Here is a 15,543-nt window from a genome sequence, read left to right as displayed (position 1 = left end):
CAAGTTTTCTGTATAGTATTGTACTTAAGTTAGTAGTCCCATAAACTATAATACCACATGTTATAGTGTTAATTGTTATACCAAGGAAAATTACTAAGAAAATAGAAACATCTTTTTAACACAAAAGAAGGAAAATATCATGCTTTAAATTCTATGGGATTAACTTAACATGTACACTATGCATCCAGTAGCAGTTTAAGAAAGAGAAAGAAAAGATAATCAAGGACATAACATCAGACATCTCCCAGCAACTTTTTTTTTTTCCGGAAGTATCTAACCAACAAATAATTAGAACAAGCACAGTTCACTCTGGTACCTGATAACTAGATACACAATTAATATACCTTTCCAGAAGTTAGCAACTATAAATGTTTTTAAAATACACAGAAGAACAATTTCAGAATCATGAAGGAAGAGATATTTTAAAATAAAAAAGAAATCCCAAAAGCCACATAAAGATTTTTAAACTCAGATTTTACAAAATGAAAAGCATTTTAGGGCTGGGGATTTAGCTCAGTGGTGCAGTGCCTGCCTGGCAAGGACGAGGTCCTGAGTTGGATTCCCAGTACCCAAAAAATAAACTAATTAAATAAAATAAAACCAATAAGACGCATTCTTATATTAAGAAAAAGCCCACTTCACTATAAATTAAAAGACAACAGATTTGAATTAGCCACCTAGAAAAGTATTACTATATTAAGACATCGCACGAAAAATTAAACCCGTCTTCAGACAAAGCTACTAACATGCAATTCACATAAGAAATCCAAATGGAATACTAAATCTTATTATTTAGTTTATTTCTGTCACATCTATTTTTGTTCTTCTTTTCCTTCTTCTGAATTCTTTTAGGTTAATTAGATATTTTAGTAACTTTATTTTACTTCCATTGTTGATTTCCTAATAAACTGTTTTGTTCTGGTAGTTACTTTAAGGTTTATAAGTATGGGGTATGATCAGAATATATGGTGAACATTTAAATTTTTAAAATCTATTAAAGAAAAAGACACATTACCATTAATCCCCTTCCAAATACTCCCCTTTACTTCAAACACATTTATTTCGTCTTTCTTGCGTCTTTCTGAAGCAGTTCTGAAAGTACTCTTTTGTAAGTATTTTTACCAGTCCTGATAAATATACAGTAAATTCTGCTGCCCAGTACCATCCCATGGAAAGGCAGGCTCATAAAAACATTACAATGTGTCTTCATCAATCTTATTCTCCAGATCTGAAATTGTGCAACTTCTGGCTCTACCCAAAGACAAAATTCGCATGAAATATTTGGAATCAATTAAGGACATCAAGGTAGTCACATAGTGCAACTAAAGACACTCATGAAAAAGGACTTCCAGAACTGCTTCAAAAAGTGCAAAGAATGATGTGATGAGTGTATTGGAAGTTAGGAGGGAGAATTAACACCAATGTGTCAAGGAGATTAATGGCAATATGTCTTGTACTGTAATTATCTTCCTTTTATTTAAACAAACATTCACTATATTTTTCAATCCCACCTCATACACATTTTAATGTATCCCAGTTCACCTCCAAGTGATTTTATACTTCTTTATGTGTAGTTTAATAATTTTACAATGTATACTTCTATTCCCCCAACTTTACATTATACTTTTCATACAGTTTACTTATACAAATGTTACAAACCTCACAATACATGGATGTTTTACTTCTTGTTTCTTGTTTTTTTTATGTATTGAGCTTGTATCTATGGAATTACAAGTTTTATTCAACTTCAGAAAAATGGCTATTATTTTTTTCTGCCCATCCCTACTCACATATATTAGGCTATTTCAAATTGCACCATACAGTTCACTGGTGCTCTATTCATATTTTTTAAAAGTATTTTTTCTCTGTGTGCTCCACTTTGGATAATTTCAATAGCACTAACTTTGGTTCACTAATTTTCTCTGTTATCCAATCTGGCATTATCCTCATCCCCTCAGTGGATTCTTTCCTCTCTGACATTGTAGTTTTCATCACTAAAATTTCTACTGGGTTTTGTATACTTCCTCATGTCTACTTCACTTTTGCAGCATATGGAATGTTTTATTATAGCAACTGTTTTAATCTTCTCGTCTAATATGTGCGTCAGTTGCATATCAGTTTCAGTGAGTTGGTTTTTCTCCTGATTTTGAGGTCATGTTTTCTTCCGAGGAATCTTTGATTAGATGCTAGATGCTGTGAATGTTATCTAGTTGGTCTTGGATACTTTTTCATTCCTATGAATATTCTTGGACTTTGTTCTGAGACATCGTTAAATTACCAGGAAACCAACTGGTTCTTTTGGATTTTTGCCTTTACAATTTGCAAAGGCGGCCACAGCTTTGCTAGGCAGCTTTCATTCCAGGGCTAATTATTCCCCAGTACTGAGACAGGACTCTGGAGGACACTCATTCAATGTCCCACGGTATCATGGGTCTTCCAGTGTGGATGGTAGGAAAACCCTGGTTTTGCACCTGGCACTCTCCCACTAGGTCTCTCACATGGTTCTTTGCTGGTCTTTCTTCACATGCAAGAACTGATCAATAGCAACTGAATGCTCACAGGGTGTCCTCTGCAGATCCCCAGAGCCCTCTACCGAATAACTCCTCTCTGGCACTCTGCTCTGCAAACTTCAGCCACTACAGGTTCCCAGACCCTCAGTTTAGTCTCCTAAATTGAGCAGATGTGCCAGGCTTTGCCTCAATTCCCCCTACCAGTGCTATATTCTAGAAACTTCTTCCAGGAGGAGGCTCAAGCAATCTTACAACTCACTGTTACAAGTATCAGGTCAAGGTAGGAACAATAGACATTGAATTAGACCAGATTTGTTGATATCAGCCCCCTATTAGTTTGGTTTGTTAGCTGAGATATAATATTAAGGGTAGCCTATACTTAAAGTGAAGCTGGAATGCCAGACTATCTTGGTATCCTGTAGAGGAAGGAATCTAAAGGCTTAGGGAGATTGGAACAATGTTAGAGTGCATTTATCATGTCAGATGTCATCTATCCCAGGAAGATCGAGGACACATTTTTCATCACAGCTACGAGAAATAAATCCGTGAGAGTCCCAGTACCCCAAGAAGACCTCTATGGAGACTCCACTCAGTAAGTCAGAAATTGCTGAGGGGATTTCTGTGCACCCAGCAAACTCCATCCAGTGAGGGTGACGGTATCCCAGGGTGGCAGGGGCCAAGTGGTGGTGCTTAGTCACCAAGGGCCATGTGGAGGTGTCTGCAGGCCCAAAGCCACAATCAGAACAGACTGCCTCAGAGGTTTGTGGTATAGGCTACAAGAGGCTCTATGTCTCCAACTCAGCTCTTATACACACTTACCTATTTAGGTTGTTAAGATTTAGTGACAAAAGTAAGCCAAAAAGTCAAATTCCTCAAACAATATAACATAAAATGCAAAAAATACTAAAAACACTACTAGATCTATATGATACTCACATTCCTATAGACCACTTTCCATTATTGATACATATGACAGCACACGGTATCTCACTGACTCTTTTGAAAAATAGTGTAATCAGAGGTATATGACCTGATTCCTAATTTGGTATCCAGTGCAGTGTAGAACTCTTAATATTCAGTGCAGGGGAGATCATTGCTTCAATCAGAAAAGACAAGGAGCGCACATAAAGACAGTAGAGCAGGAGCACAGAAATACACATTCTTTATGGACATAGCTCTCTTGCTTGCTTTTAGTGTCTGAAAAGGCATCAGCTTCTTGATCCACAAGCTGAGACTGTTCCAAAATAATCTATCTGGGAGCAGGTCAGGGTGTGGGAGTATACGGATGAGTAAGACGGGCCAAATGTTGATGTTTGTTAAAGATGGATGAAGGGTACACAGAGATTCATTGTATTAGTCCCTCTACTTTTGGGTGTATTTGAATATTTCTCTATAAAGACATTCATTAAAGGGAAATTTCTTGTATGAGCTATAAAACAGGGGAAGTACAACTGAATTCACTACCCACCTCTTTTCCCCAACACATTTTCAAGATGGCATGGCTATTCTCCTGGAGGAGGTGCCTTCCACAAGCAAACTTGCTTGTTTTCTCTTTCCATTAACATTTAGTACATGTCATTATCTCCCAAGTCCAGCCACTTAAAAACAAGGTTGTAAATAATTGATAACACAAAAGGAAAAAACTACCATGCTGTCATTTTCATTACCCATCAAGACCTGGAGGATCTCTTCCTCCGATCCTGACACACACACATCAATATAGTAATGCATACCCTGAGAAGAACAGGCATGCAAATCAATAGACCCGGGTCCATCTGGGAGACTCTGCAGAGAGAAAAACCACGGTCCTCTCTCCATCTCCCGTGTGGCCTCTCCTTAGCACCATGCCCAGCAACTCCTCTATTCTAGAAGATAGTTTTTGTGTACCTTCACAGAACCTCTGTCTCCAAAAGCACACAAAAAGCTAGCACTTCTTAAACTCAGATACACCATGTGCTGCTCATGTGGTGCTGTGTGAGCATGTGTGTAAGCATCAACAGGCCTTAAGAACTAGAGAAAAGGCCGGCACCCACACTTGGAGAATATGTTTGCTCACAGTACATCCTCAAGGCAGAGCACCAAAACTGATTGTTTTTGTGTGATTTTGTAAATGTATGTGTGTTTGTTAATACGCTTTCATTCTTTTATCTTTAAATTAAAAATTAAAAAAACCCAAAGGATGTGATATGAACACCCTAAGAGAACACTCAGCGAAAGCTCAGAAGTACAACCTGGAGGATTCACCATGGTTCCTAAGACCCCACCAGCAGGCAGTGGCTACCAGGCCTGCATCCTACTGCCCACCAAGAAACCAGGATTCAGTCTGCCATGGCCTCTGTCACGCTCACTCCTCTGCAGGCAGAGCCCTGGCCAGGGTCACCTTGAGATCCAGGTGTCACTTACCACAAGGGAGAGAGGCCTCTTCCATGAGACGACCCCGATGAGCCCTGACAGCAGCACCTGGAATGACAGGTAGGACACAAAGGTGAGACACTCTAGAAACCACTCAGGAGCATCACGTCAACCTCACCCTTCCCATCTGGTAAAGGGTGTGCAGGGTCCCACACAGCACAGGAGTGGCTGACAATAAGCGCTGTTCCCCTTCTAGATGTCCACAGCCTGCAGCTGCCCCGGGAGGCACAAACGGCTTCTGAAGCCATCAGGGCATCACAAAGCGCACTGTATCACACACTCTGGGGGGCCCGAGAGGGATGAGAGTCCTAAAAGACGCTCCCCTGGGCGGCTCGGTCCACCTTGTCCTCTGTGTTATCTGCAGGTGCCTTTTAAGGTCACAGACAGGGCTGAAAACCCTCCCTGGGGGATGAAGGAAGCTAAACCCACTCCTCAGCCACCTGGCCACCTGCGTGGCTGTGCCCACCACACAGCCTCCTCCTCTCTCTAGGCCCTTTCGCTCCCAGCCAATTCTCCACCTTACTAGTGAGCAGTGTCTTCTTACAAGGTTCTACAACTTTCTATAGCCTGATCCTGAGCAGCGCACCCCTTTCCCAGGGCCAAGCCATGCCCGCCCTTGGCTTGGGTCCTCCCAGCAGTCATCTTCCCCTCTCAGTTCCTCCTGTAGTCCTCATCACATGGATGTGCTATGCACTGTCTCTCTTAGAGGAACCACCGCACAGTGTTTGTCCAGCTCGAGGGCTTCCTTTCTCCCAAGTCCAGGCTCCTGAGTCAGGCACTGGCTTGATCCCTACATGCTTGGTCTCCTTGCATCCAGCTATGCCCATATGTCCAGCTATGCCCAGCTATGCCCACCTACTAACAGAATCTCTTCTTCCCAAGACCACGCAGGAGGCCATCAAATGCAGCAAAGTCCCACTTGAAAAGTGGCAGAGGGCCCCATCACAACACCTTGTAGGAGGCTTTTCAAGTGGGCACTTTGCTGTCCCACCTTGCCAACTGCAGGGCTGGCCACGCCTCCAGGCTTCTGCAGGGTCACTTGCTTGATGTTCTTCCTATTACCCGGATGCTCTTCATCTCAGCCTCCCTCTAGGTTCCTCCTCCCTTTGTCAAGATCCAAGATCTTGGTCTCCTGTGTCCTTTGTCTCCTCTCCCCATGGCTCCCTAGGAGACTTAGCTATCATGAGGCCCCTGGAACTCCATCCTCTGGTGTCTCCTGCAGCCCAGAGCTCTTCCCTGAGTGCTGAGCATCACACTGTCTACCTAGCTCTGCTCCTGCTGCCTGCCACTCGCCATCCATCATGCCCAGAAGTGCATCTCCTGCGTCCATCTCCCAGACCCAGTGTTCCCCTTAGAATCTCAATCTGACCTCCCTCCTGGTCACTCCAACCCACCCTCAAATCCTCATCCCTCACAGCCAACCAGATCCAGGGAGGGTTAGGAAGCCACGGCTTGCTTTTCAACAGGGCAATGTGTTTGGAGGACCCATTATAAGTAAGGTGCTTGGACATGAGATCTCCTGGGAAGAACTGCTCAGACCCGCCACGGAGGGGTAGGGTCAGGCAGTCAGTGACCTGTTGAAAGACCTTGGCTGCATTTCCCCTGGACTCAGAAGGGATTGACCAGATCCAAGAGGAGTATGCTACTGAACTGACAGTCTCATAAGGTCACAGATTTCCGTTCACCCCCACTCCTGCCACCTCTGCAGTGTGCAGGACCAGGTCTTACCCATCAGGTTCTACCCACTGTCAGGGATTCTCCAAACACAGTGCTGACAGTTATACACAACCACTTCTCATATCTCCAGCCTCCACTCTTAAGGACATTGCCCAGTCTCCCTTTCCTTGTATTCCAGCTTCAACACTAGGGAAATCCTTGACTCATATCTCCTACATCTCTTTACAGCTGTCTCCTAATTCTTCTTCATAGCACCACTAGAATCTCTGGACTTGTATGCCCAATGCGTGAACAATCAAGACAGCTTCTCAGAAGTCAAATTCATCACTTTCAGCAGATACACCATGCCCTCCAAACCATTTTGCAATCAGGTTATAAAGCAATTCTTCAGATGGGTATCTTGCTAGAATGCTCTGCAATATCTCATGCTTGACAATTTGGAGTCTAAATTCATCTCTCCATCTCCAAATCTTTCTCTTTTGGCCAACTTGAACATTTTGCCAAGAATGGCATCATTTTCTGAGCTCACTGTGTGTTTTAGTGGCCCAGCCCTGTCAGTCATAAAGCTGAACCAGTTCTTCCAGCTGTCTCTCTGTTTGATGTGTCCCTCTTTCTTGTCTATGCAACAGCACTTGTCACTCAACTCTGCCCTCAGGATGAACTGTCCTTATAAGAGGCCTTCCCCTGTCTTTCCCATCCCACCATGCATGTGCGTCACACAAGCATCCAGAGAGATACGGCTGCCTGCAAGCCAGAAGGAAACCTTCACACAGCTCACCTCACCATGCTGGAACCTTGACCTTGGACCTTGCAATCTCCAGAGCTGTGAGAAAAAAATTTTCTGTCACTTAAGCCTTGCAGCCTACAGGACTTTGTTAGGGCAGCCTGTGGCTTCTATCTAGGTGTCCCCCAAGTGCTCACATGTTCAAGGGCAGACCTCTGGGAAGAGGACCGGACTGTGTGGAGATGTAGCTGACTTGCTCTTAGCAGATGGGCCTGGTCCTGACCAGGGAGTGGGTCACTGGCATATCTCCCTCCCAGCTCCTCCCTTCTTCCTGTTTCCTGACTGCCAGGACCTGAGTAGTTTTCCTCCATCCGGGTCCCTCTGCCATGATGCTTTGATGTTTAAGTCTACTGATCATGGACTGGGACTTCTGAACTGTAAGCCAAGATAAACTTCTCCTGTAACTCGTGGGTGTCTGGTATTTTTGTGTCAGTGATAAAGAACATGACTAAGGCACAGCCCAAGCTGACTAAGACTATGTTGATCAGCTTTCTATCAGAATAACAAAGTATCCATGACAATTAACTCATAAGAAGGTTTATTTGGGGGTCACACGTCCGAAGGTTCTTGCCCATAAATGGTTGGGCCCAAAACACAAGGCAGAACCAGGCTATTCATGTCATGGCCAGAAAGCAGAAGACAGAAGAAGGGGCCGGGATCTCACAGTTCCCATAAAGGACCACCTCCAATGGCTTAAGGGTGTCCCACAATGCCTTACCTCCCAAAGGCTTCACCCCTTCCCAAGAGCATCTCAACCTGGACACTAAGCCTTTAACACTAGGACCTTTAAGGGACATTTGAGACTCAAACCATTGTTCTACAATATCCACATTCTTCCTACACCCCAGAAACAACAGACTTCCCTGCCTCTCCAATACAGAAACTCTGGCATCAGCTTTAAAGGCAGAGGGCCCCATCACAACACCTTGTAGGAGGCTTTTCAAAGCCTGGGTGCTGGCTGCTTCCCCCTCTCAGGATGCCTGCTGTGGTCCACTTGAAACCGGAGATTAGGAAAAAAAAGCACATCCTCGAGAGCCACAGTAGGAAAGAAGTGTAAAGCCATTGCCCTGAAACTATTAGGTTTAGCTTGAACTATTTTTGCTCAGGTCCAGCAGCCAGTGAAGATTATACTGCATATTCTGACACTTCAATAATTCTGCAGGTTTATTTTGTACCACTCCTGTGAGGAAACAGGGTCATGAATCTAGTTAGCTGTGAAATTACTATCCTGAAATCTCTGTCCCATTTAATTTACCAGTTTTGTTATTCAAAGCCCATAGTTTAGAATGAATACAGGGAAACTGAAGAGGGCCACAATACAGTTCCATGTAATTAAACAGTTCGAAAGAAAAGCCAAGGAAAACAGGAAAGGCATGATGTTGCTCAGAGGAGGCTTAACTTTTCAAGCACTCTGAGCTGTTATAAGGACGCAAATGCTTTCTTTTCTCCACTTCCCAATCCAGCCTAGCAGAGGCAAGAGACGAAATCAGAAATGAGATAGAACTTCTGCTGTCAAGGGTGATGAAAGAGGATAACAGACTGCCAGGAAGTAACGGCCTCGTTAGAGCCAAAGACCTTTCCTTTCCCATTTGATTACTGCCACTGCCTGGACACAGGGGCTTGGAATAAATTAGCCTTTTAAAGTCTTGGTCTATAGCATTGAGAAATTCTTTCTGTACCTAAAATTACAAATTTTCTTCAGGTCATCCAATCTTGTCCAAAGGCAAGTGGTAAGGCAACATTTTCGGTAATGAAGCAAGCCCTTCCAGAACACAGACTTGAAAGTCAGTGGAGTTACTGTCGTGAGGCACACGCTCAGTGTGCCCACTTGCTCCTGGGGTGCCAGCTTAGCACCAAGGTGCCACTGTTCAGTGTGTGTCTGGAGAAACAGCTGCTGCAGTAATGGAGTGGATAGCACTCTGAGCTGCTGAGATTGAAAGAAGCCTACAGAACCCTGTCTTCCAGAGCCTCTGGACTGCACAGCTTCCTCCCCCTGCATATTCTTCAGCCTCACGGAGAGCTTAGCCCTTCTATTTTACTGCCATTTCCTTTTCTCTGTGTGCCTTTCTTGTCTGGGTCTCCCTGGAACCACATAATAAGGATAGATGAGGTGTGCAGCCCTTCAGTGCTCGGGTCCCCCTCTGAGGCCCCGTTCACCATCACCCCACCCTGTCCAGTGTTCTGCTGCGTCCCCTTGGGACAATTCTCTGCTCACCATTTCCTCTTCCACATTTCGCTTCTGGCCTGAGAGTGGGCTGTGCCCACTCCCCATAATCCCTTTCCCCTTGGTGTGGGCTGTGCCATGCATCAAATGCATTACACCCCCAAGGAAAGTCTGTTCTCCTCTACTCTCCCCATGGTAGAAAAAGATCTCTAGAGCTTTCCTTCTTTCCTCAAGCAGTAGTAAAACTATACAATGATGCCAAAGATGAAAGGAAAAAGATCAACTAACATTAAAGTGTTTAAACATATTCTAGGGCTGTGGGTACAGCTCAGTAGATCTCTTGCCCAGCACATACGAGGCCTGCGCTTGACCCTCAGTACCACATACACACACAAATTGTAAACAACTCATGAACTAAGACAAAGTTGACATGAAATATACAGTGTGTTCTGTTGCAATGCATGCTCCTTTGATGCAAATTAATGCATATGTGCTTGGAACCAAATTCATCTGTATTGTCCTTGCCCTGTAAGACACCATCTTCTCATAGGGCTGTGTATTCTGAAATTGTAGCTACCAGACTCACTCCTGGGTTTTGTTGTTATACGAATTTACAAAGCAGCACATGTAAACCAGGCACAATGGCACACACCTGTAATTCCAGCACTGTGGGAGGATAAAGTAGGATTGCAAATTTGAGCTGAGCTTTAGCAACTTAGTAGGACCCTATCTCAAAATAAAATAAGTAAACACAAAAGGTCTGGGGATGTGGCTGGTGCAAAAGCCCTAGGTTAAATCCTGAGCACCAAAATAAAAAACAAACCAAAAAAAACCTCACAAAGTAGTTTATAAGTATGTATATTTTATAAATACTTTGATTTTTAAAAATTTAGAAATCAGCTTCTTGTGTAAGGCTATGTATCTTATTTCATATAACAAAACATCCCACAGAGGAAGGTCCACAAGTTTCACTGAACTACCATGCCAAAACTTATTAAGCCTGGATTGAACATTCCTTTAGTACAACTCTTTGGGTGATAAATTCTCATTTTTGTTAATCTATAAATGTCTTGTTTTACCCTCATACTTGAAAAATAGCTTGGTTACAACTCAATCCTTCAAGTCCCTTCTTTGAATTCTTTTGAAAATACAGCCAGAAGTGGAACTCTGGAATCATAGGGCAATTCTACTTTTAGTTTTTTGAGGAATTTTCATACTGTTTTTCACAGTGAATGTACAATTTCACATTCCCAGCAACAGTGCACAAGGATTCCAGTTTCTCCACCTTGTCAACATTTGTTTCCTACTTTATGTTTGTTTGTTGTTTTTTGGAATAGCTCTCCCAATGGATGTGAAGTGGGATCTTGTGGTTTTGGCTTGCACTTCTCTAAGGATTCATGATACTGAACATCCTTTCATGTCCTTATGGCTATTTGTATACCTTCTTTGGAAAAATGTTAATTGAAGTCTTTTACCTACATTTGAGATTCTCTCTCCCAGCTTTTCTGAGGCCTGCTTGACAAACAAAAATTATCTGAGGGATGCAACATGATGTTTTGATACACATATACATGTGAAATAATTAGACAGTCCATCCATCACCTCATCTAATTACCACTATTTCTGTGTGTGTGGAGAGAACACTGGAGATTACTCTTTCAAATAAAATTTCAAATAAACAGCGCCTTAGTATTAGGTGTAGTCGTCACACCAGACCTCAGGTCTTCCTGACATCTTCACCTTATAGCTGAAAATTGGAGCCCTCTGAATGACTTCTCCCCTCCCCCCACTCCTTGGCGTCCAGTAACCGCCCTGCTATCCTCTGTGTCCGACGCTGCAGAAGATCATTCAGTATTTGTCCTCCTGTGTCTGGCTTTACCTAGCACATTGTCATTCATGTTCAACTGGGTTCTCAACACTTTTTGTCCATTTTTTAAATTGGTTCATTCATTATTTTGTTGTTATTGTTGAGTTTTAGGAGTCCCATATATTTTTCAGAGATTAATCTCGTAGGAGATATGTGATCTTGAAATATTTACTCCCATCTAGAGGTTTCCTCTTTATTGTTAATAATGCCATTTGACCCACATGTTTTTAATAATGATGGAGTCTGATTTACTTATTTTTTTTAAACTTCCGGTACCTTTGGTGTCATTCAAGAAACCACTGCTAAATACAATGTCATGGAACTTTCCTCTGTGTTTTCTCCAATGAGTTCATAGTTTTATACCTCTTACACTTCTGGTCAATTTTGATTTAATGCGTTTGCATTTGACCACATTACTTTAGTTATGTAATTTAGTTATGTATAGAGTTACTGGAATATTAAACCAATAGAAAAAAAATCTATCCAATGGTTCTGAAATAATTGCTAATTATAAATAAACTAAAATTAGTTCACACCCACAAACCAAAATACAGTAGAAAGGATAAAAATATTAAAAGTTAAAAATCCACCATAGGGCCAGGCATGGTGGTGCATGCCTGTAATCTCAGCAGTCGGGAGGCTCAGGTGGAGGACCATTGCAAGTTCGAGCCCAGCCTGGGCTACAAAGTGAGCTCAAGGCCAGTTTCAACTACATAGCAAGACCTTGTCTCAAAAAGACAAAGAAAAAAAAATCTACCACCCAACTATCTAATCAAAATTATATAAAGCCAGTCTCTCTGCAAAAGTTTACTACAAAAAATACCTTACAAAGAATTAATAAAATGCAAAGGAAAAGAGCAAGTCCCTTTTAGGATGTCAGTCTGACAGAGGTTAGACCCAAGGACAGTCCTCTCCTCTATGGCTGCTAAGAATACACACCATCAAGAGGGAAACTCTGTCAACTGCCCAAAAGGATGAAAATAAGAATGAGAAAAATCCCTACTCAAATCAATCCCAAACTAGGATGATACAGATGATTTTCTTTGAATATATAAATTACTACACTCTATTTTAAAAAGACCAAAATGCTAAACATTCCTATAAACACCAAGAGATCTGGTTACAATAATCAATACATTGAAAAAATAATTACATTTATTAAATATTACCCATATGTCAAATGCCTACTAAATGTTTATACTTTAATTCTTTTTATCCTGAACCACCATGAAGAGTGTGTGATTCTTATGCCACGTATAGATGAAAAAAAGAAAACACAAAGACATCAAGGGCCATGTCCCCATGTTACTGTGGTAGGCTGTGTGGGACAAAAGTTCTGAAACAGAAATGTGGATTTCCTCTATATATACAAGCAAAAGCTGATTAGAAAAGAAAATAATCAAGATTTCACTTAGAAGAGCAAACAAAAGGCATTAGAATGTCTTAGAATAAACAGAGATGATAATAAACAGAAATAAGAGATGAGCAAAAGCTGTACCAAGAAAGTCTTAAACATCTACCTAGGAACGTAAAAGTTTTCGCTATTAGATGGGAAAAAACATTCATTTTAAAAACAGAAGGACTAAATAATGTATAAGTTCCATGTGATTCTAATTAAAATACTAAAAGGGGAAAAGGAAAATCTACATAATAAAAAGTGAACTGGTTAGTCACTTGTAAAAAAAATTAAATCTCTACCTCATTCTTTTGTACCAAAATAAGTAAAAGGAAAACATAAATTAAAGTATGAATGTTTTAGGAAAAAATGGGAGACATTTGAAAGCAACCATGAAGTCAGCTGTTGAGACATGACAGTGTCAGGAATCATTATAGGAAAGATTGATGGATTAAATTTTTTTAAGTTCAAGGTTTTGTTTCTAAGCATCTATAGGTGGTACATTGAAAGTTGTCCTCAATCTTCCAGCCTGCCTATACGAGAAGCACAAGTCTGTGCCCTGCCTCCTGAGTGGGTGGTCTCTGTCCCTACTCCTTGGTTTAGCTTGGTCAGGGCTGTCACTTGGAAGTGGCGCTTACTATCAACCCTCCAGCCTACAGAGAACTCACATATGCCCTGGGCCTCCTCCTCATACAAGTAACCATTTTCCTTTAAGTATGGGTCCCAGAACCGACCTATGGTAAAACCCCGACCCAACTGGGAGCCTGGAGCCAAAAATGGACCAGCCGTGTGGACCTGCAAAATTAGAGAACACAAAGGCTTGTGACCATCACCCGCTGAGCTTTGGGGTGATCATTAAATGTAACTGGCAAGGGCCAATGAACATATATGTATTTTTAAAAGAACATAAAAATATAAGACCAATTTTAAATCAGAAAAATACTAATAATACATACATTAAAGAAAAGATTGATTTTCTTCATTTTCAAACAGTTCATATGCATTAATAAGAAAATAGAACAATTCAGTAGGAAAGCAATAGCTAAGTTCTATGAAAAGGATGTCCACATTTTCAATGGATGCTTAAACCTATTCTTTTTTTTAAAAAAAAAGCCAAAACAGTAAGTATTTTTATCCATTAGACTGGTAAAGTTTTGATAAACTCATTGAGTGGCGAGAGCCAAAGAGGAGGAAGGTCCCATTAAACAGTGTTGATACTTTCACACAGACTTCCTTGGTGTAATTCTACAATATCTCTCAAAATAAAAAATGCACATACTCTTGCTCAGTGATTTCACTACTGATGACCTGATCTCTGGAAATACTACCAGAAGTACACAAACATAGTTTCATAGAATATTTAATGCAAAAAACTTGAACAAGCGTGCAGCAATAAAGGGCTAGTTAAAAAATTTTTGAATTGAAAGGAACACTGAATGCTTAATTTTTTGACCGATTTTGCATGCATACATCTGGTAATCTGAATACCTAATTTGAAGACAACAATATGCAATATAACAACCATTGGTGAATTTCTGCCATCTTGTTTAGTGAAGCTCTGTATCATTTCTAATGTTTTTAAAATTGTTTTTATTCTCTTTAATTGTTTGATCAATCTTGCATTCTTACATCTGGTAATCCAAGCAGCTTCATTGATGATAACAATATGTAATAACAGCCACTGTTAATTCCTATCATTTCGTTTTGAAACCCTGTATCAGTTTTGTTGTTTTGGCTGTTTTGTTTTTGTCTATGTTGTTGCTTTTTTGTTAATGGTATTTTTTATTCTCTTTTTAAAAAGTTTTACATTTACAACACAGTGTGAATATATACATTATGAATTGGAGGTAGATCTATTTAGGCCGACATGGAATGATCTCCAAGATGAATAACTGGCTAGCAAGACATAGCTTTGTGTGCACAGAGGGTTCCCTGTCTGTGTAAACAAAAAGAAATGGGTGGATGTTAGCACGATACAAATACTTCTGTCTGGAAGGATGCAGAAGAAACTTAGCAATGAGAAACTAAATTAGGGAGAAGGGAGAGACAGACTTGCTTTTAAAAGTGCAATTTTTTGTAATATTAATCTTTAATGCATGCACATTTTATTCGAACATATTTTAAACTATGCATGTCATTTCAGGCTATAATTCTGCTGCTAAGAATTTCTGGCATTAACCAAAAGATTATTTATAATTTTGAAACTGAAAAAAAGCTAGGTACCAGGCAAAAGGGACAAGCTTCTATTTATTGTGCTCCTCCCCCTGGCCACTATTAAACAGGTTACAGAAGAATATTCAGTGCCATGTAGACAGGTTCATAGTTGATGGGGAAAAAAAGGGAAAGCCAGCTACAAAATGGTTTAAAAGGCAGATAATTTCCCTACTGTTCAGAAAATACGTAAGTACACACAGGCTCCAACACACAAATACATCAAGAAATCAGCACCTACTTCCCACCATCACCACGGCTGTCTCTGCACAACGGGATACTGGCTTCCTCCTTGTTCTCTTCTACTTCCCATGGTTTATAGAAAACTCATCACTAAAACCAAAACCAAAGATAGCTAGCTTACTCTGTCTTCTAAGGGATGAAACACAGCACATATCAGGGGATGTTGCGGCTTATACCTAGATGTCCCCCCAAAGGCTCATGCAATTATAGGTGGGTGGGGCTTTGGCAAGGTGACTGGATCATGAATATGATACTGGATTAGCACACTGATGGGCTTAT

General features: G+C 41.1%; 1 protein-coding gene across 1 annotated transcript in view; it reads right to left on the bottom strand.

The window, feature by feature from the left end:
* Fam189a1 (family with sequence similarity 189, member A1) overlaps positions 1-15,543 on the bottom strand; it is a gene marked incomplete at its 5' end in the record, with an annotated part of 285,225 nt that overhangs the window by 222,485 nt on the left and 47,197 nt on the right. The window contains one exon of the mRNA XM_013512428.1: positions 4,914-4,970. Within this exon, the coding sequence (XP_013367882.1) occupies positions 4,914-4,970 (57 nt within the window). The remainder of the gene's footprint in view (positions 1-4,913; positions 4,971-15,543) is intronic.

This window comes from Chinchilla lanigera, unplaced genomic scaffold, assembly GCF_000276665.1.
Source record: "Chinchilla lanigera isolate Chin_1 unplaced genomic scaffold, ChiLan1.0 scaffold00015, whole genome shotgun sequence".
Taxonomy (NCBI): Eukaryota; Metazoa; Chordata; class Mammalia; order Rodentia; family Chinchillidae; genus Chinchilla; species Chinchilla lanigera.
Note: the sequence above shows the minus strand (reverse complement) of the source record. Positions and strands in the feature narration are given on the sequence as shown.